The sequence below is a fragment of the Lepus europaeus genome, chromosome 14, assembly GCF_033115175.1.
Source record: "Lepus europaeus isolate LE1 chromosome 14, mLepTim1.pri, whole genome shotgun sequence".
Classification (NCBI taxonomy): domain Eukaryota; kingdom Metazoa; phylum Chordata; class Mammalia; order Lagomorpha; family Leporidae; genus Lepus; species Lepus europaeus.
This window is the reverse complement of record NC_084840.1, coordinates 2,305,479-2,327,229: the sequence shown is the minus strand read 5'-3', so window position 1 is coordinate 2,327,229 and position 21,751 is coordinate 2,305,479. Positions and strand designations below refer to the sequence as shown.

General features: G+C 58.4%; 1 protein-coding gene across 2 annotated transcripts in view; it reads left to right on the top strand.

Annotated features, from left to right (window-relative positions):
* NIBAN1 (niban apoptosis regulator 1) overlaps positions 1 to 21,751 on the top strand; it is a 106,973-nt gene that overhangs the window by 66,565 nt on the left and 18,657 nt on the right. For both annotated transcript variants that reach the window (XM_062211498.1, XM_062211497.1), the window contains exon 6: positions 20,810 to 20,925. In XM_062211498.1, the coding sequence (XP_062067482.1) occupies positions 20,810 to 20,925 (116 nt within the window). The remainder of the gene's footprint in view (positions 1 to 20,809; positions 20,926 to 21,751) is intronic.

Below are 21,751 nucleotides of genomic sequence, written 5' to 3'. Positions count from 1 at the left end.
TGGCGGCGTTTCGGCCAGCTTTCTGTTACTACTGTGAGGACAGTGCTTTGGCTCGCAGTCCTGGGAGGGGACACAGTCCAAAATGGGGGCCCATGGGTTTGGTCTCTGATGAGGGCCGTGGGTGGCAGTGGCAGAGCCTGGGGGGAGGGGGGTTTCCTGGCGCCCCAGGAGGCACACAGTGAGGCTCCGGCTTTTATAACCAGCCTGCTTGGAGGCCACACCCTCCGAGCCCGCACCCTACCAAGGGCCTACAACCATCTCATGAGACCCCACTCCCAGACACAGTAGTGGATCAAGCCTCCACCCTCTGGCTTCTGACCTTGGGGCTCAAAGTCTCGCATGAGCTACAGAGCCAAATTCTGCTCGAACCATGGCATCCAGACTCAGCTTATAAGGCTAAGTGGACAGGGGAGAGGTCAGGGACATGCAGAGGACACCAAGGAGAGGTCGGGGACACGCAGAGCAGGGACATCCCTCTGTCTCACCTCAACTCTGCAGGAGCTCTGGCTCCAGACCACGGCGAGCCGGGCCACAGGTGCTCCCTGGACTCTGTCCCCAGACCACAGGGAGCCGGGCCACAGGTACGCCTGGAGGCTCTGTCCCCCAGACCACAGCAAGCCGGGCCATAGGTATGCCCAGAGGCACTGTCCCCAGACCACAGTGAGCTGGGCCACAGGTGCTCCCAGGGACTCTGTCCCCAGACCATGGTGAGCCAGGCCACAGGTGCTAACAGGGGCTCCGTCCCCAGACCATGGTGAGCCGGGCCACAGGTACTTCTAGGGGCTCTGTCCCCAGACCACGGTGAGCCGGGCCACAGGTACTTCTAGGGGCTCTGTCCCCAGACCACGGTGAGCCGGGCCACAGGTACTTCTAGGGGCTCTGTCCCCAGACCATGGTGAGCCGGGCCACAGGTACTTCTAGGGGCTCTGTCCCCAGACCACGGTGAGCTGGGCCACAGGTGCTCACAGGTACTCTGTCCCTAGACCACGGAGAGCCGGCCACAGGTGCTCCCCGGGGCTCTGTCCCCAAGAACACAGTGGGCTGGGCTACACAGCCTGACTCCTCCCCAGGGAGGAGGAAAGACCCCTCCTTTGTCACCTACAAGCTCCAGGAGACTGGATTAGATTCTTCAACGTTGAGGACCAGAGGCCTCTCCCCACAGTCCGGTGTTCGCTGATGACAGTAGTGAGTCACTGCTGCTGAGAGCACGCAGAGTGGGCTGCTGGCGAGCACTTCCTGTCTGGAGAAACTTCCTGTGTGCCAAGGGAGCCCTACTTGCTGGCACCTTACGCCCTGGCGGCGACCGCAGGGCTCTGCCACACGACGGTTAGTTAAGGCCTTTGCCGTTACATCGGGGCCTTGGCTGACTGGTGTCTTTGTGTGTGTGTCTGTGTGTGTGTATCTGTGTGTGTCTGTGTGTGTGTCTATGTGCGGGTTTGTGTGTGTATGTCTGTGTGTATGTGACTGTGTGTGTATGTGTGTGTGTCTCTGTGAGTGTACCTCTGTATCTGTGTGTCTGTGTGTGTCTGTGTCTCTGTGTGTGTATATCTGTGTGTATGTCTGTGTGTGTCTATGTGCGTGTTTGTGTGTGTATCTGTGTGTATGTCTGTGTGTGTGTCTCTATGAGTGTATCTCTGTATCTGTGTGTATGTGTGTGTCTGTGTCTATGTGTGTCTGTGTGTCTATGTGTGTGTCTGTGTGTGTGCATGACTGTGTGTGTCTTTGTGTGTCTGTGTGTGCATGTGTGTCTCTGTGTGTGCATGTCTCTGTGTGTGTCTGTGTGTGCTTGTCTCTGTGTGTATGTGCGTGTCTGTGTGTGCTTGTCTCTGTGTATGTGTGTGGCTGTGTGTATCTGTGTGTCTGTGTGTGCACATCACTGTGTGTTCGTGTGTATCTGTATGTGCATGTCTGTGTGTGCATGTCAATGTGTGTGTATCTGTGTGTCTCTGTGTGTGCATGTCTCTGTGTGTCTGTGTGTGTTTGTCTCTGTGTGTATGTGCATGTCCGTGTGTGCTTGTCTCTGTGTATGTGTGTGGCTGTGTGTGTATCTGTCTGTGTGTGCATGTCACTGTGTGTGTTCGTGTGTATCTGTGTGTGCATGTCAATGTGTGTGTATCTGTGTGTGTCTGTGTGTGCATGTCTCTCTGTGTGTATCTGTGTGTGCGTGTCTGTGTGTATGTGCATGTGTGTGTACACACGTGTGCAGTGGGGGCTGCCCTGTGCCTCCTCCCCGGCCCTGCTGATGTCACTGCACCGGTGCAGGTGTTGTCTGTCGTATCCTTTATACAGGCCCTCATGGTTGGTGTCTGACGTGAAAATGGACCAGTACACCCTCAAACATGCTAAAATACGGACAATAATAGAAGGGAAATGAAATGTTGAGTTCTTGTGGGCTGAAAGAGATGTAAAACTCCATTATTACTCCATAGATACCTGAGAAGCTGAAAGTAAGCTTCCAAATGTCATTCACTTGAAGTGGGTTGGTTGACAGTTATGGTTGGGTTCCCTGAACCATAGGGGAGGTCCCTGTGTAGATGCGTGCATCACTGTTGGTCAGAAAAGTGGTCTAAAGGCTTCCAACCCCGGGTTCTCCCCCGGTTTCTGGTTCCATGTTTGGGCGGCTTTGTGTGGAAATACGGAAGTCGCACTGCTGTGTCCATGCCGGTGTCCCACAGGCGAGGAATCTAGATAACTTATGGTCTGATTTTTTTTATGATGCGTCCTCGGGCCGCATCTCCCCGGCAGAGCGCGTCCTCGGGCCGCATCTCCCCGGCACAGCGCGTCCTCGGGCCGCATCTCCCCCGGCACAGCGCGTCCTCGGGCCGCATCTCCCCGGCAGAGCGCGTCCTAGGGCTACTGCACTGCTTTCACTGCCCCAGGCCTCTTCCTGCCCCTGGAGCCGTATCCTGGGCCGGGGCTCCCTCCGAGGCTCCCCAGTTTGGTTCTCCGAAGGCCCCGGGTTCCGGGGAGCCCCCCTCCAGCTCCCAGGGCTGTGCCCGCCTGTCCCCCAAGTGTGCTCACCTGTCCTTCCCTCCGCCCCCGTTCTTGCCGCCGCCGCAGTACCTGCTCATTGTCTGACTCCTCAAACCCGCGGCTCTCCAGGCTGGGCCCATGCCTTTTGCTGCTGGCTCTCGGCCCTGGGTGCCCCAGGGGCGGTAAGCAGTGCCTGCTTGCACCTGGGCGGTGCCTGGAAGTGGTGGGACAGCAGGAAAGGCCGTCAGGACGCCGGGCTCATTCAGTCCATTCGGCTTCTGGTAACAGCCAGGGCGGTTTCTTCAGAAGGCTCAGCGCCTGACCACCCATACGGTTGTTGGCTTATCTTGTATTTTTGAAAATGTGTTTGAGAGCTACAGTGACACTGCAGTGTGCTCTCAGCCCATCGCTCCCTGGCCTCCCCTTTCGTCTTCCCTCTCGGTATCAGACAGAGTGTTTGGTGTGTCATCCGGAAGGTCCATGGCAGCCTTGGCCTTCAGATTGCTGGCTGAGACCGGCCCAGTGTCTCAGTCCATCCTCTGTCCCTGAACAGAGCACCAGGCACGGGCGACGCGTGAGAAGAGAGGTTGACTCGGCCGGGGGTCTGTGGGCTGGGACGGGCCGGCAGCACAGGCTGTGTCTGTCCAGGCTCCCTGGCTGTGTCGAAGCCTGGGGTGGGGGAGAGAGAAGGGAGGGGAAAGGAGAGGGGTCGCGGCAGAGAGAAAGAAAGAGAGAGAGAGGAGAGGGACAGAGAGAGGCGGGGGGGCGGGGAGAGAAGAGGGAGGCGTGGGAGGCAGCTTTAGTGTAATAAAAGCTTTATTGTCATAAAAGTCAATAAAGCTCAAGTTGCCTGACAACCCATTTTCCCAGGGTCTAATCCAGTCCTGACAGATGTAACCGCTCCCAAGAAGGCATGGATCCCTTCTGAGGGCGGTGCCCCCATGACCCACGACCTCTTACTAGCACCCCACACACACTCTTTTTTTTTTTTTTGACAGGCAGAGTGGACAGTGAGAGAGAGAGACAGAGAGAAAGGTCTTCCTTTTGCCGTTGGTTCACCCTCCAATGGCCGCCGCAGCCGGCACGCTGTAGCCGGTGCACTGCGCTGATCCAAAGGCAGGAGCCAGGTGCTTCTCCTGGTCTCCCATGGGGTGCAGGGCCCAAGCACTTGGGCCATCCTCCACTGCCCTCCCGGCCACAGCAGAGAGCTGGCCTGGAAGAGGGGCAACCGGGACAGAATCCGGAGCCCCAACCGGGACTAGAACCCGGTGTGCCGGGGCCACAAGGCGGAGGATTAGCCTATTGAACTGCGGCTCCGACCCCCCACACACTCTTAAAGACCCAGCGGCATCAACATTGCCACCCTGCGCACCAGGCTTCCAGGACGTGACCAGCGTCCCAGGCAGAGTGCAGCTTGTAGAGTGATCCCATTATTTAATGCCGGTTTTGCTGACTTCCTGCATCACACTTATCTTCTTTTTGCTTAAAAGAACCCTTTTAAATCTCTAAAAATTTATTTGAAAGGGCGAGAGACAATGGGAAAAAAAAAGAAAGAGAGAGAGCTTTTCCGTCTACTGGTTCACTCCCAGATGCCCCCAGTGGCTGTGGCTGAGCCTGGGCCAGAGCAGGAGCTGGGAACTCCACGCAGGTCTCCCACCGGGTGGCCTGGAGCCATCAACACGGCGTCCCAGGCTCTGCAGTGGCAGGAGGCTGGACCCAGGGGCTGGAGCCACACAGGCCCCCGCGCCCCAGGGGGAGCCACACAGGCCCCCACGCCCCAGGGGGAGCCACACAGGCCCCCGCACCCCAACGCAGAGTGCGGGCATCTTAACTGCTGAGCTCAGTGCCTGCGCCCTGGAAGATGCAACTTTGATGCATCCGTTTTCACTTTGCACAGAACCCTCAGCCCCGCTCGTGACCTGGGTTGAGTGACTTCCCCGACGGTGTAACCCCAGCACTGCTTCACCCAGGCGGGTTTTGCCTCTCACGAGGAGGCAGTGTCTGAGCCCCAGTGCCCTCGTGAGGCTGGCAGGGAGAGGACCCCTTCCCCCCAGCCCCACCCTACTCAAGCGAGCGGTGCCCCCTGGTTCACAGACCGCAGCAGCGCGTGTAAAGATGCGTGGTGACGAGTCTGCGGCTGCTGCAGGAAGACGCCGAGGGAATGGTTTGTACCTCGCAGCTTTCGGAGGTGGGCTTGCCGGTTGGAACGGCGGAATCCTGGCACACCTGGCCTGTGCTGAGCACTGTGTGAAGGCCGACAGCCTCGTGACCCCAGGGAGCCCAGGCGGGGACTAGCCTGGGGCCTGACTGTTCCCCGCCCCGCACTGGTGGAGGCCGGATTCCGTCCTGGTGGTTTGCCTCTGAAACCCAAGCTGCTAACTGCTGGGGCCAGGAGCCCAGCTCCACAGGGTTGCAGTCCGTTTTCCCTCGACACATTTATTTTAAGTTTTGTTTTATTTATTTGAAAGGGAAAATTACAGAGACAGCAAGGGAGAGAAGGAGAGAGAGTGAGAGAGAGATCGATCTTCCATATGAGGGTTCACATCCCAAATGGCTGCAATGACTGGGGCTGGGCCAAGCTGAAGCCAGGAGCTTATTTCGGGTCTCCCATGTGGGTACAGGGGGCCATGGACCCAGGCCATCTTCCGCTGCTTTCCCAGGCCAGAGCAGAGAGCTGGATCGGAAGTGGCGCAGCCGGGACTCCAACTGGAGCTCATATTGGAAGAACAAGAGAATGAATGTTTGGAGGAAAATGAGGAGACAGGAAACGCTGGTGTATTATGTAAGTCTGTGGTCCAACATTTTCTCTTTTTAAAGGGACAGTCAGCTGCACCAGCACCGTTTATTACACAGCCTACCTCTCTCACTGAATTGAGCTCCCATCTTTGTCACGTATTAAAATTATAAACATGGAGCGGCCATGTGGTGCAGGGGTTAAGCCAGTGCTGGGAATGGCCAGTTACTGGAACCATCACCGGCTGTCTCGGCCAGAAGCAGGGATTGGGGGAGGGGCAGGATCCAGACCCAGGCACTCTGACATGGGATGTGGGTGTCCCAAGGGATGTCTCAACCCCCCAACAGCGTGCTTTGTATGAGAGAATGCTACCAGGATCCCCCAGTCACATTTGTTAATGTTGTGATAAAATAAACATTTTTTGTAATTTAAACATTTAAATATGTCTTCCCCAATATACTTACCAGCTAGAAACATGGATCTAGATGAACACTTGCACATTCATTTTATGTTAATTACAAACCGATAACTGACACTGGTCAGCCCTCCATGAATTAATTCAGCGAGTTTTATTGAGTGCACGGTGTGCGCCAAGCCCTGCTCCAGGCACTTAGGGCGCTGCAAAGAGAAAAACAAAGATCCCTGATCTCGTGATGCAACAGTCCTGGTTAGGGGCCGATGGCAGGAGCAGCCAACCAGCCATGCGCATGGTAAGCATCGTAGGTGGCGTGGAGCAGGTAACGGGGGTCCAGGCATGCTGTGGGCAGAGCCCGAGAGCAGATGTCACACAAAACAAGTCGTGTGGAACGTGCACGGGACTAGGTGTGGAGCAAGGAGTGCTGGAGGATGGGGCCCGTGGGTGGGGGGTGGGATCCGAAGCTCAGAGCCCTGGGAAGACTCAGCCATTCCAGCCTCGGAAGGGGCCACCTGCAGCCGGGCTCTCATCTGTGACTTCCGCTGGTCGCCGCCCGACCAGTGATGGGTAATGTTTCTGTGACGGGTGGGGAAGGTCTGTGATGGGTAATGTGTCTGTGACGGGTGAGGAAGGTCTGAAACTGGATTCGTTTCATCGCCAGCCCACACTATTTAATAAAGCTTTGCCTTTACCATCGCTAATAGTGGCAGTAGCCCACCATTACAGTTTTAAACAAATGCAGCCTCCCTGCTAGCAGGCTAATGGACTTCTCATTAAAAGCCCATTCCAGGCTGTGAGTCCCTCACTGGGTACTCACAAGCCACTTGCTCACTTGTCACTAACACCGCGGTAGGAGACACACACACACACACACACGCACAGACACATGCACATACACACAGACACAAACATGCACACATGCACAGACACACATGTACACAGAGACACACGCATGTACACACACGTGCATATATGCACAGACACAACGCACACACGTACACATGTGCACACATGCATGCATACACACGTACACAGAGACACGTGTACACATGTGCATGTATGCACACGCGTGTACACACACATGCAGGTATACACACCTACACACAGACACACGCACATACACACATGTATGCACAGACACAATGCACACACATACACACATCCAGGCATACACACATGTACACAGAGACACACGCATGTACACATGCACACACGCATGTATGCACACATGCACGCACTCGAAAGCCTGGACGTCCCTGGCCCGGCCCCTGGATTGCGGCTCTCCTTCCTGTTTCTCACAGGCACCCAGACCAGGTGCGTGGGCTGAGTTGCCTGCGTTGTGTGATTGCATCTACAGCCGCCGATGGTCTCAGTAGCGACGGGGACAAGCATTTGGGCTGCTTGCCTGGTGGGCAGAGGGCCGGGGGGCGGACAATTGGTTGCTATAAATATAGTAGGTTGTTGTGCGGCCTCCTCCTGTTTGGAAGTGACCTCATCCGTCCGACTGCTGGTGCTCAGCTGCTTCCCCCAGCCAGGCCGGCCAGGGAATCCCCTGGGGTGTTGTCCTGGCACAGCTCTCAGGATCACCGCCGTGGGCTTCCCCGCTGCCCATGAGATGTGATTGTCCAGGGTCTTAACCTTGAGCTGACCTTCCTCCCTGCGGGACTCCTTGTTTCTTGTGTGTGTGCCTCTGTCCTGTGCTGGGCCATGTGCGTGGGGAGGGACAGTCGGGACCCTCCTCCTTTGCTGCAGCAGTGCCGGGTCAGCTGTTCAGGCCCCCCCCCCCCCAGGCAAACACACACCTGGCACTGAGCATCCTGCCCCCACTGTCCAGGCTTCTGCTCCCGAGTCGGCCCTGGTCAGACTGCCCGTGCAGCCAGATTCCAAAGGCAGAAGTAAAATAAGGAAACTCGCATTCGCCACACTTACCTTGCTGTGCGTGTTTAGAGTGGTGCCTGCATTGTTCGAGTTCACTTTACCGTCTCTGTGTTTTCCTGTGGCTTCTCTAAAGCGAAAGGCTGCGTGTGCGGCTTTCCTCCGATTGACGTGGCTGTGCTGGCCTGGGGCCTCTGCCTCCCCCCTTCCATTCAAGCAGGGAGCCCGAAAACAAAGAGTGGATTACTCCCTGCAGCCCAGAGAAAGGTGTGTGCTCGTGTGTGCCGGTGTGCACAGCGTGTGTGTGTGTGTGCGTGTGTGTGTTGGGGGAGGACACGGCCGAGCAGAGGATGGGGAGTGCGCCGTAGGGCTGTGAGGTCTGAGTGCTGGCCACCGGGATTGAAGTGAGGGGCAGGGCAGGCTGGGTGCACGTGAGGCCCTGTCAGGCACTCCCTGGGGAGTCCCGGAACTGCCCGCTCACGCGATCACGTGGGTGCGCAAGTCCAGTCCCAGCGCTGCAGCTCAGAGGCGGCTGGGGGCTCTGAGAACGAGCGCTGCTCGGCCAACAGGGGCCAGCAGGAACCGCCCTGCCCGCCAGCAGCCCTGAGCAGGCCGGGGAACCGCCCTGCCCGCCAGCAGCCCTGAGCAGGCCGGGGAACCGCCCTGCCCGCCAGCAGCCCTGAGCAGGCCGGGGCGATGGGTTCTTCGGCAGCGTTTCATGGAGCAGGAATTTCCGGCGGGGGGAGCCCTTGACAGCCTCACGGCTTCCGCTCGGCGCCTGGACTGGCCCGGTGCTTTGGTTAAATGCCCCCGGACATCAGGCAGGGCCGCATTTGCAGAGGACAAAGGGGGCATTTCAGAGCTCATGGAACGGAGTTGATGATGTCATGTTCTCACAATCTTGTCATCAGCCATAAACTGGCAAACTTGAATATTTCCACTATTTCATGAGCTGAAATAATCCACCATGGGGCCAGAGGTGAGAGAGGGGACCAGCAGCCACGCAGGGGTGGCACCGGACGCAGAGACACAGCCCAGGAGGCCCCAGGCCTTGTCGGTGGGACGCAGCCGCACCCCGTGGCGGTGTGTACCTATGATGTCCCCACTCCGTGTGGGTGCTCGTGCCTGGCAGGGTGTTTGCGATGGGCCCTCTGCTCTGCTGCTGGCACTCCCCGCATTCGAGGGCGGCGGCAGGGTCTCGCAGGAGGAGCCGCCGTGGCAGGGTGGGGCGCTGGTGCTCTGGGGAGACCCCACTTGCTGACTTGGCTTCTCTGCGGACACCTCGACACGGCCGCGTCAGGCTGTGGGGCTGGACCCGGCAGCTGCGGTGCCCGCTGTGGGGGTCAGTGCTGCCCGGGGCGGTGAGAGCCGGGCCCCGTCTTCCTCAGGGTGGTGACACGTGGTGTTTCCTCAGCCAGAACCATGAAGACAGGACCCCCCGTAACTCCCCGTGCTGCTGTGGCTGGACACTTCCTGTCGCCTCATCGGGATGCGATGGCTGTGTTACCATCAGTTCCCTTGCGGTTAAATTCTCCCCGACCTCTTCCGCGTCTAAGCCATCGCTGTTCCTTTAGCGGCTGCCTGATGCCCGCCCAGGGCTCACTTGTTGTCAGCCATGCCCTGTGCTCTTTGCCAACAGCATGGGGCCGCCCCGGTAAAATCCCATAGTGCTCCCAGCGGCCCTCGGGGGAGAGACACTGTCATGTTCCCTTGGGCTTGAAGCAGTGGTGCAGAGTTGGGGTGCACAGCGGGGTCTCAGCTGACCCCGACGCCCGGCAGCACTCCTCTGGCAGCCCCTCGTCCTTGCAATGGCCCAGGAATGCGGCTGCCCTTGTTCCCGTCCTCATACATGCTCTGTTCCCCCGGAGCGAGGACTGCTCTGCCCGTGGCCCTGCGCCTGGCAGGGGCCGGGGACTCAGCCACGGGCGTCCTCAGCATCCCCAGGCGCTGGCGGGGTGTCCAGCAGTCTGTGGCTGTCCCCCCGGCTTCTCAGGGAGGGAGGGGGCTCGGGGCAGTTTAGTTTTTGAGGCTTTTGGGAAAAGGTCACAAGTGGGCAAGCGGAGGCTGCTGGAGGGGCGGGGTCTGGGTGGGGCTCTGTCCCCTGGGCACTGAGCCGTGAGGACTGGACTTCCGTTTCTGCCTGCGAGTTCCCCTGTTGGCGCTGACCCGTGCCCTCGGGCGCTGACAGATTCTCCTGGGAACGATCCCATCCAGGTTGCCTGTCTCGGAGACGATGCCACCGGGAAGTCCCCCGGTAAGCTCAGGGTACCTGCTGCTAATCCGTGGTGACGGTCACCGCGGAGGGTCACCCTCACCCTCAGGGTGTCGGCTGTGATGGGGAGTGGGGCAGTCAGTGCGCAGGTGGGTCCCTGGCGTGCACCTGGCCGGGATGGCTCACTGCCCGCCTTCCCTTACAGTAAGTGCGCTCGGGTGCAGGTGAGACCCGTGTTCCGAGTGCTCGCGATGAGGTCTCTCCACTGCATCAGGAAGGACTCCCCCGAAACTTCTGGTGTGACAGTGATGGTTAGACCAGGGCGCACGTGTAAGCAGGAATTTTATTGTAAGACAAAACGTCTCAACACGGAAGGCTTGATCTGAGGCCAGAGGAGCATCTTCCCTGGACTCGAACTCGCTGTACACCGTGTCCAGGGCCAGGGGCACATTTCTGCCTTCAGGAGTCAGCCTGCCGCTCCCCGCGGTGTGACCGGGAGCCACGTGACCCTGTTTCTGCCGTCTGAGCCGGACAGGTCACCCCAGCACAGGCATCGGCACAGCCGCCCCAGAGCACCGTATGGTGGACACTTTCCAAAATTCCCATTTCAAACAGGAAGCCGCCGCTTTCGCTGGTTTTGCTTGGGTTTCGGGTGTAATTTGCCTCCTGCAGAGGTCCCGGCAGTAGCCGGCAGGAAGCGGCAGCCCCACAATGTTCTTGGTGCGGGCAGTGAGTCCTGTGCCCACGGTCTCCCAGCAGGAAGCCAAGCAGAGTGGTCCCAGGCACCGAGAGGGGTGGACTAACCTTCCCAGGCCCTGGGGAGCCTGCGTCCAGAAAGATACAAAGGACAGCGCCCTCTCTCCTCCATAGAAGATTCTGGAGCATGGGTCAGTTTTGGGTTTTAAGGCATTGAAAAAAAAGCTTAAAGGAAACAGAGAGTTATGCTGGAGAAAACAAAGACCGTCACGCACAAGGGAGAGCCCGCCCACCCGGATTCCAGGGTCCGGAAAACGAGAACGTGACCGAGCCTGCTCGGTGAGGGGGGAGGGCGCCCGGGTTGTGTGCGATCGGGTCCTCCTGAGCCTGCCCCAGCGTTGTCTGCTTGTCCACACATTTTTCGGATGAAGCTTCGTCAAAGCCCTGTTTGTAAGCATCGCTCAGAGTAAGTCCAGGGTTCCTTTGTGGGCTGAGGGGACGTCTCACAGCCATTACCGAGGCAGTGAGGTCACCAAGACCCTAGGCATTCGGCAGTCGTGGCTTCTGCTGCCTCCCTGCCCCCGTGTGGTTGTAGATGTGGTCACCGAGCCACCTGCCGCGGAGTCACCTGGAGCGCTGCCCATACGGACTCCCGGGCCCCACGGCGGCTCCATCGATCTCTGGGCCGGGGTCAGGAAGGAAAGTGTTAGCAAGCACCATGGCGGCTCCAGGGCTGGTAGAGGGCGGTTCCCAGTGCGCCCCGGGCCTGGGAGCCAGCAGGAAATGCAGGTTCCTGGGCCCCATCTCATACCTGCTGGCCCTGAAGCCTTGGGATGGACCCGGCATCGGGGCCTCTGACACTCGCTCAGGCCAGGGAAGCGAGGGGCAGGGCTTGGGGGTCCCCCCAGCAGCCCCGCACACCCTCAGGGAGGGCCCGGTGAGACAGCACGTGGCTCCTGTCTGTAGCTGTAAATTTAGATTAGATGGGGTTTTTATGGAGATTTGAAAATGCGTGTTAAGATGCGTGGTGCTGAGCTGCAGCCTCAGTGTGGAGCGATCTCAGAACCCACCTGCCGCCTCCTTGACCCTCGCGCCTCTGCCCTCACCTGCCACGTGGGCTCTCTGAGAAGCAAAGCCCCAGGCCTTGGCGGTGCCCTCTTCACCTCAGCATCTCAGTATCTCTGTTCATCCAGTTTTTCAGCCGTCTTTTTGGGGATGTAGGACCTGGATTCCTTGTGTGTGTGTGTGTGTACAAGGATTTATTTGTCTGAAAGGTGGAGTAACAGAGAGGGAGAGACCTTGAGAGGGGGCATGGGGCAGAGATCTTCCATCCATCATTCAGTTCGTACCTGAATGACCACAACAGCCAGAACTGTGTGAAACCAACACCAGAAGCCAGGAACCCACCCTGGTCTCTGATGCGGGTGGCGGGGCCCAAGCACTCGGGCATCTTCCATCACCTTCCCAGGTGCATTAACAGGAAGCTGGATCGGAGGTGGAGCAGCCAGGACTCGAGCCTGCGCCCGGATGTGGGACGCTGCATCACAAGTGGCGCTTAACCCACTGCTGCACAACGCCGGCCTCTCGTTTGTCATCATCGTTTGGACCCAGATTCTCCCATCACCCAGACCAGGAGGAACTTGAACTTAAAAACTGCATTTTCCCCCAGCATTGTGTCCTAATGGTCTCACTTGGTACCTGTTATATTGAACATAAATAGAGTTCAGTAGCTGATACCCTTCTCTAAGAAACTGAATATGTTTTAGGGGCAGGGCTGGTGCTGTGGCATGCTGGGCTAAGCTCCGCCCACAACGCAGGCATCCCGTACAGTTCATGTCCCGGCTGCTCCACTTCCGATCCAGCTCTGTGCTAATGGCCTGGGAAAGCAGTAGCAGGTGGCCCAAATGCTTGGGCCCCTGCACCCACGTGGGAGACCTGGAAGAAGCTCCTGGCTTCAGATCGGTGCAGCTCCAGCCATTGCAGGCTTCTGGGGAGTGAACCAGCAGTTGGAAGACCTTTCTCTCTCTCTCTCTCTCTCTCTGTAACTCTACCTCTCAAATAAATCAATAAAATCTTAGAAACTGTTCTGGGGGCAGTGTCCCGGAGATTCCCCTCCGTGGTGTGGAGCTCCGGCCCTTGGACCCACACTGCCAGTTACGCTGTTTCGGGACCGTGCACATCAGTCACACCGGGCGAGGAGCGGGCACCGAGCCAGAGCTCTCACCGCCAGCCCATCTACCTCTCCGGGGTGGCCGCGCACGGAATGAGGTCGGCCGCCTCCCCTTGTCCTGGCTGTCACCGCTCCCTCTTCTCGGTGCACAGACAAGCGTTTGTTGGCGAGTGAGGGCTCCGAGGGCTGAAGGCGGCGAGCAGCTTTTCTCTCTGCGGTTGCACTTCTCTCAAGACACCGTCTCCATCAGACATCTCCCTCCATCTGCAGGGAGGGGCCTCGTGCTCCTGTCCACGTGGTCGCGAGAGCCGCCCCCTCGCAGCCCCCCTGAGCCCTGCATCCCTCGCGGGGCAGGTGCTCCTCTTCTCCTCCTGTGAAGTCCACGTTGACAACATGGAATTCGGGGCCTGGGGTGACTTTACCAGCTTCTCGGTACCCGGACTACCCCCACAACGGTTGTCATTTGTGAAAATTAACAAGTAGCTGCTTTGCCCAGTGGTTAGGACACTGGTTAGGATGCCAGCACTCGGTAGCCGGTTGCCTGGGCTCAAGTCCCAGTCCTTTCTCCAGCCTCCTGCTAACGGGCGGCAACAGCGATGGCTCAAGTGACCAGATCTCTGTCGCCCATGTGGGAGACCTGGATGGAGCTCTCTCGCCTCCTGGCTTTGGCCTGGCCCAGCCCCGGGCAGTGAGCACCGGAGGAGTGAGTCGGTGGACGGGAGCGTTAGCGCCCTCTCGTCTCTCACATAGTAATGAATAAGTGAGTAATAAATGAGGAGCTGTCGTTTGTGACGGGGCAGGAAGTGTCTGACAGGTTCGCCAGGCGGAAGTGTGTCCTCACGTGGAAGTCTCCACACTCATCACCACTTCAGCAGCGTGGACGCCAGTCCCCGGGACGGGGGACCAGTGAGCCTTCGTCTGTGATCCAGCTCTGCAGTTACGTGATTCAAGTGTCTTTCAAGATAACTTGAGAATTACACCGACAGACACGCGTGTGCCTGTGGGGTGCGTGTAACAGCCGTGATATTGGAGTGGGAACGCCGGAGCACGTCAGCTCCAGCCTCGTGGCTGCGACGTGGCCTGCAGTGTCCAAGCAGCTCCTCGGGAGACCTGGGTAGGAGTGAGCGGAACGTCGCTGTGCTATTTCCTGTAACTGCATGTGGATTTAAATAATCTCTAATAGGGGCCGGCGCTGTGGGTTAGCTGGTAAAGCTGCCGTCTGCATTGCCGGCCTCCCATGTGGGCACCAGTTCCAGTCCCGGCTGCTCCTTTTCCAATCCAGCTCTCTGCTATGGCCTGGGAAAGCAGTAGAAGATGGTCCAGGTCTTGGGTTCCTGTACCTGCGTGGGAGACCCGGAAGAAGCTCCTGGCTCCTGGCTTCAGATCAGCACAGCTCTGGCCGTTGTGGCCATCTGGGGAGTGAACCAGCAGATGGAGGCTTCTCTCTCTCTCTCTCTCTCTCTCTCTCTCTCTCTCTCCCTCTCTGTAACTCTGCCTTTCGAATAAATAAATATCTTTAAAAAATAAAAATACTCTCTAATAAAAAGTTCGAAAAAATTAAGGCAGGGGTGGGCATTTGGCCCAACACTTAAGGTCCCTGTGTCCCTGTCAGAGTGCCTGGGTTCAATACCCAGCACCCAGCACTAACTCCCGACTCCAGCTGCCTGCTAACACCCGCCCTGGGAGTCAGTGGTGAGGGTTCAAGTAACTGGGTCCCTGCCACCCACCTGGGAGACCTGACGGAGTTCCCGGCTCCTGGCTTGAGCCCGGCCCGGTTCCAGCCATTGCAGGCACTTGGGAGTGATCCCCCTCCTTCCCTCTCTCTCCCCCCTCTCTGCCTCTCAAATCAAACATACACACGTACACATCTAGAAAGCAAGAGGACTTTGGGAGGAGGGGGCCTGACTTGAGTCCTCCTGACCAGCACAAGCTGCCCCGCCTCCCACACGCTGGGTCTCCTCGGCCCCTGGTGGTGGCGGCCAGAGGGCAGCGTTGTGCGCCGCTCCTGGTCCCTGCCCTGTGGGACGTGGGGCGACGGTGCCGGCCGCCTCCCGCCTCCCCTGCACTGCTGCTCTCCGTGGCTCTCGGCTGAGAGAGCTTCCCAGTGAGCACCAGCGGTATGTGCTGAGTGACATGGTCCCATAACCCACAAGTGGTGGGGCAGCCCACAGCCAGGGCTGGGCACAGCGGCTGGTGTAGGAGAGGCAGCTTCCAGACCCAGGCCCCGCACAGCAGCTGGAGCCAGACTCCAGGACCCCGCAGGCCCTGGGGCTGACGCAAACATGCCTGGGAATCGGCTCAAGCCATGCCACTCGGGCCGCCCCCCCGAGTGACCACCCAGACAGACCAGAGAAGCTTCCATTCCCCCCCACCCCCGGAGCCTCTGACTGTCTCCTGGCAGCTGGGGAGGGAGAGAGAGGATTGCTGTAGATTCCGGGACGTGTCCCAGCACCAGAGGCCTCCACGCGGCTCCGACGAGGCCTCTGGCTGCCCGGGCTCAGCCTGTGCCTGGCCCTGCTCTGGTGCTGCCTAGAGACACGGAAGGCAAGCACACCGCGTGTCCTTCCCTTCCCTTCAAGGTCAAGAGCGGGCGTACGAGTTGGGAGAGGCTTAGAGCCGCCAGCGTTTTATGAAGGCGCTAAGAATGGTGTGAGCAGTGTAATGTGCGTGTATTCAAAAGGGGCTAGCATAAGACAACGCGAAGCAGTCTTTCTCCTTTACCTAATTCGCCCAAGTCTGACAGTACCGGATTAGTGTCCGTTCTCGGGCCCGCGTTGAAGGAAGGATTGACAAACGAGATCGGAGCACAAAGCGAGGCCGTTTCAAAGGACCCGGGAAGTCTGGCTGCAACTGCTTTATCCCGGCGTTCCCCAGGGGCAGAGGACTCGGCCTGGCTGGTTTGCGCCGAGAGGCGGACGTGGGGTTAGTGAGAGACGGTTCATGGAAACAGATTCTGGCTCAGCAGAGGGAAAGGTTTTCAAGTCATGAGAGCAGTTCAGTGATGGAAAGAACTGCTTCACTCAGCTGGGAGCTCCCCGCCGCTGGGAGTGTGCCAGCGGGGGCCGAGAGGGTTCGTCTGGGATTCGAGAGGATCCCAGCATCGAGCCGGAGCCTGGGGTGGCTGACCTTGAAGGCCACTCCCGCGTCAGCTTCAGGAAGTGCGAATGCCAAGGCGGACGCCGGCCAGCTGTGCGGCCTTCGGCTAAGCAGTTAACCGTTTCTTGCCGCGGGTTCCTCATCCGTAAAATGAGGGGGTGCGCTGGGTGAGGTCGGAGCGCCGTGCCCGCAGGGCCGGCTCCTGGGGCAGCCTGCTCCCCACGGTGTGCTGGAGAGGGGGTGCAGGCCGACACCTGCACCCTGCAGAGCAAAGCCCGAAACCCCGCCTGCTCCCGGGCCCAGTGTGCGGCTGGCGGGGGTCAGGGCGATGGCCACCCTGGGGTCTGGGCCCGGGAGGTCTGCAGCAGGAGGCTGAGGGAGTAGCCGAGGTCTGCCTCCTCTCGGACTCCTGTGCGTTTCCTCCGAGTCCAGCAGCCTCGGCACACGGCACAGGGGAGATGCGGAGCCGTGAGGTTCCGGAGTTACAGAGCAAACCTCTGTCCTCTGCTCAGTGACCGGCAGGAGCTGCTGGGCTCACTTTTAATCCCAGGACAAATATTCCGGAAGCAACACCCTCCGTGGCAGATTTGTTTCGAGAGCTTTGCCTAAGTTATTCTACCAAACCTCGTATCAGCTGAGCCCTGATGAAACACCGGTAGGTTGGATCCTTTGCCCTGTGGAGAGGCAGCCCCGAAGTCTGGGTTGGACGTGGGCTCGGGGAGAGCCGCTGTCCCCTGCGGCTGCACTGCCCGGCGATCTCAGACCCCTTTGTGGGGCTGAAGCCTTTCCCCTCCGCCTGCGGGAAGGGCCCACTTCACTGCCTTCACTCGCTCGCCTTCCCGTCCTCCTTCGACTGCTCTCCGACGCCTGCAACACTGTCTCCAACTCCCATTTCTTTTGTTATTTTTGCAAAAAAACCTCTAAAAATGGGAGCCAGAGGCCGCGGCCGTGGCCTTGTTTGCTCTGAGATAGGTGGGGAAGGGAACAGCAAGGCTTCAGACACGTCCCCGGTCACCGGGGGCCGCCCGGGAAGGCAGAGAGCAAACGTGTGTTCTCCAGGCCGTGAGCTCACTCCTGGGCTGGCCGCTCTGCCCACGCTCACCGCGTGCAGGTGCAGCGCCACGTGTCCCGCCGCCTCTCTGTTCCCTTGGGCTGGGAATGAAAACAGCTGTTCAGACGAGAGCACATGAGTCAGGCTGGATCCCGGGGCGGTCATCCATCGCGGCTGGAGCGGCCCCGCCCAGGGTCCTGAACCCGCGCCCCCTCCCCCCGTGGGGAGGACACCGCCAGCGGTGTGCCGTCAGTGTCATAGCACGGCCTTCGTCTGTTTCCCAGACCTCAAGGGCTAAACACCAAACCACTTGCCAGGCCAAGTTAAAAAAAAAAAAAAGCAAGGAGGAAAACACTTGGTTTGAAAGCTTGCTTCTCGGGACGTGCCCTTTGCCGGCCCCGATCTCAGCACTGCCGGTCCGCGGTTTGTGGGTGGAGCTGCTGGGCTGGCTGCTGTCCTCGCCGAAGGATCTCACTGGAGCTCCAGCAGAGCTGTCCCTGGGCCGTTGCAGGCTCTCGCGGCTTGTGATGGCAGAGCCGGTCTCCAAAGGCCAGCCGTGGGGGTCAGGGGGTCGTCACTCATCCTCTGTGGCTCTGTAATCCCACTGCCCCAGGCTCTGGTGGCATCTGACCAGTCTCTGATTGCCCTAGAAATGCAGGCACATGCTGCTGCCCGGGGGGCCCTGTGTGCCCTAGAGGGAGAGAGGAGGGGAGGCAGCCCCTCTGCACACTGTATTTCCCTAAGTCGCAAAGTCTTTCTTTTTTCCTCATGTCTATGTATTTATGTTTACTTGGCAGAGTGATAGAGAGAGATGGAGCTCCCATCCACTGGTTCTTTCCTCAAATGCTCACAACAGCCAGGGCTGGGCCATAGCCAGGAGCCTGGAACTCCATCTGGTTCTCCCCTGTGGCTGGCAGGGACCCTAGTCCTTGAGGTACCATCTGCCGCCTGCCGGGGTGGGAGCAGAGGCAAGACTCTAACCCAGGCGCTCCCAAACACGGAATCCCAGTGTCTCAAGTGATGGCTGAACCCACTGCCCACAGCCGTGCCAGACGGGATGTCCTTGCTGTGCGACCGCAGCGTGTCTGAAGTCCGTCTCCCAGCTGAGGTTCCTGGGACTCTGGTGTCACCGTGTCGTCCAAGGCCTAGTTTTGTACGATGGAAATGCAGACACCTGTGTTCCCCGGGGTGCTCTGTGGAATTCTGGGAAGGCCATTAAGCCTCGGCTTCCTTCATCACACCCACGAGTCTACCATTAGTCATCTTTTGTGGTAATAGGTCACCGTCAGATAGAACACCTCCTAAAATCTATGTTTGGGGCCGGTGCCACAGCTCAATAGGCTAATCCTCCGCCTACAGCGCCGGCACCCTGGGTTCTAGTCCCGGTCGGGGTGCTGGATCCTGTCCCGGTTGCTCCTCTTCCAGTCCAGCTCTCTGCTGTGGCCCGGGAGTGCAGTGGTGGATGGCCCAAGTCCTTGGGCCCTGCACCAGCAAGGGAGACCAGGAGAAGCACCTGGCTCCTGGCTACGGATCAGCATGGTGAGCTGGCTGCAGCAGCCATTTTGGGGTAAACCAACGGAAAAGGAAGACCTTTCTCTCTCTCACTGTCCACTCTGCCTGTCAAAAAAAAAATCTATGTTTGGAAGGGCAAACCCACAGAGCCAGCACGCGAGGCAGTGCAGCGTGGTGGTTAGACGCTCACTCTGGTGTCAGCTTGCCCAGGTTCATACTCTGCCTCTTCTACTGCCTAGTTACGGGACCTCAGTCTTCTCATCTGGAAAATGGGGCAGCAGTACTGTCCTGGGGGGGGGGGTTGTTGTTGGGGCTGAGTGAGAGGGGCCAAGTGCTCAGGAAGATGGGGCACCATCCCCCTTTGTGTTACTGGCAGTCTTCCATTTGCATACATTAGCATATTGTGGTGATGTCCCAGGGAAGTCGGTTTTGTCCAGGAAACTGAGGGCACCGCAGACACAGGAGGGGACGGCGGCGTCAGGCTGTGCCCTGAGGTTTGTCCCCACGTGTGTTCACGACGGTGGCTTTTATCCGTCACTTTAGAACAGGCCTCCCTTGAACGGTCCTCGTGGGGCTGGAGTGGGTGATGGAGCCCCGGTTCTCACTTGTCTCAGCCTTTTTCTCTCCTGAAGTCTGGCTTTGTTGGGTATGGGACGCTTGGTTGTTTTGTTTCCTTTCAGGACTCTCCTGGTCTGAAGGTTTCTGCTGAGAAGTCTGCTGCTGGGCTAACGAGGGTCCCTTTCCATGGCCCTGTGCTCTCCTCCGAGAAGCCTCCCCTTGCGTTGTGCTGTCCATGGTTCGACACAGTCTGCCTCGGGTCTTTTTCTGGTTCATCTGTTAGGATGAACTTCCCGGTCTGGATGCCCACATTTCCCCCACAATTTGAAAAGTTTCCACCATTTATTTCACTGAGTGAGTTTTCTGTGCCTTTTCCCTTCTCTTCTGCGTGGTGCCAACGTTTGCTGGCTGACTGCTGTCTCGTATTCTCGCAGACTTTTCTCATTCTCTTAATTTTTTCCTTTTTAAAAAGTTATTTCATTGGATTGTTTCAGAAGATCTCGTTTCAGCTCAGAAATTCCTTCTTCTGCTTCACCTGTGATGCTGAGGCTCTCAGATGTATTTTTGATTTCAGTTTCTGAGTTCTTTAGCTCTAAGATTTCTGTTCCTTTTTGTATCTTACCTCTTTTGAATTTTCATGCACATTATGAATTATCTTCCTGATTTTGTTGAGTGGCCCGTCTGCATTCTCTTGTATCTCATTAAGTTTTCTTAAAACAATGATTTTAAATTCTCTGCCGGGCATGAGGTGATTTCCTTTTCCTCGCGATCTGCCGCTAGGGGCCGCCATGCTCTTTGGGAAGCGCCCCACCAGCCCGGTTTCCCACACTCCCTGCGTCTCTGGTCTTTCCTGGGGATCTGGCTGATTCGTTGTGTCTACTGATTTTATGGGGTGGCTTCTGACGTGAGACAAGACAAAGAAGCAAGAGTGCTTCCCCTGGCAGTCGTCCTGTGTGATGCCTGGGTGTGGTTTCTGTGGTGTGAGCTCTGTGCGGCTCCTTAATGTGATTGGCACTGCCACGTCTGCGGGTGTGGTGGTGGCGAGGGAGCAGGGGATGTGGGATTGCACTGCCGGCTGGGGTGCAGCTCTCTCGGGCGGCCCAGGTTCACCGCAGCTCTGGGTACTCTGCAGGTATCGGGCGTGCAGCTTGTGTGGGTCGTGTGTGGGTGGGACCACTCTGGTGCAGGTGAGGTGCAGCCGGGAGACGAGGTGCCTGTCGGTTTCCAAGGGCCACGTGGGGGCGAGGTTGCTGTGACGGCGCAGGTGAGAACGGTGCTGTCTGGGTGCCGCGTTGTGACTTCGCAGGGCCTTGGAACGGGCTCCCTGGTTGCTTCCGCAGGCTGAGGTTGGGTGCAAATGAACCTTGGCTGCAGTACTTGCTTAACTTTCTCTGCGTCTCTGGATTCCACGCCTGGTGATGCTCGGGCAATGCCACTCTGCACCGCAGTGCCTGAACAACCACAGAACGTGAAATAGAGCATTTTGCTCTGCTGAGCGCCCCTCCTCTTTCCCTTAGATTTCACGAAGCAGACGACGTTTGAAGCCCAAGCCTTCCTGGAAGCCGTGCAGTTCTTCCACCAGGAGAAGGGCCACTACGGCTCGCGGGAGATGATCACCGGGGACGAAGTGCAGGTGACACGGGGCTCCGAGCTTCGTGGGTGGTGGGAGGTCAGGGTCGTTATGGTGAGCGATCAAGCAGAAAAGCCCACACGTGGGGATGGGATAGGCGGGCCCAGGGGCTGTTGCTGTCATGTCCGGAGGCACTGGGTCACTGGGACCAGCTGGCCGGGCAGCCACAAGGGCAGCCAGACCCTGCAACCACAGTGCAAAGGGCCGCAGAGTTCCGCCTTCAAGCGGCCTCTTGCTGCCAACCAGCAGGGGGCGCCAGCAGTGCATGGCTGTGCAGTTAGCAGCTCTGACCTAAATCTTGCCAAGTTATTTCTCTTCTTTTAGTTCAAATTACCACTCAGGGAAAAAAAATAATGACAACGTTTACCTTGCAGGGTTGTGAGGCTTGGAGAAGGACTTGGCACCTAGCTGTCTTTATCTGGTGGGGGTCGTAAGGGGCGTAATGAGCAGAGCGTGTGTATTGTGGTTGTTTGCTGCTCCCCGGGTCGAGATTACCTGCCGGCCGAGGTCTAAGCCGTGGAGCGCCTGGCCCAGCACCGTGCAGTGGCTGCCCTGATGCGACCCAGCCCCCAGGATGGCGCCACTCTCGCGGCTGGTTCTGCCAGGCAGAGGAAGCACTGAGGACTTAGATGTTTGTGCCATGGACCAAGCAGAAGCCCCAGACGGGGACGGTGGCTGGCGCTGTTGGCCGCTGTGGGAGCCAACGTGGTCCAATAGAAATTCAGCAGACAGACCAACATCTGCCCCGAGCGTCCACTGAGCGCCACGCACCGTCCAGAGGACTCACACCCCAGGGGGAGCAGGACAGAGCAGCCCTGCCCTGCAGGTT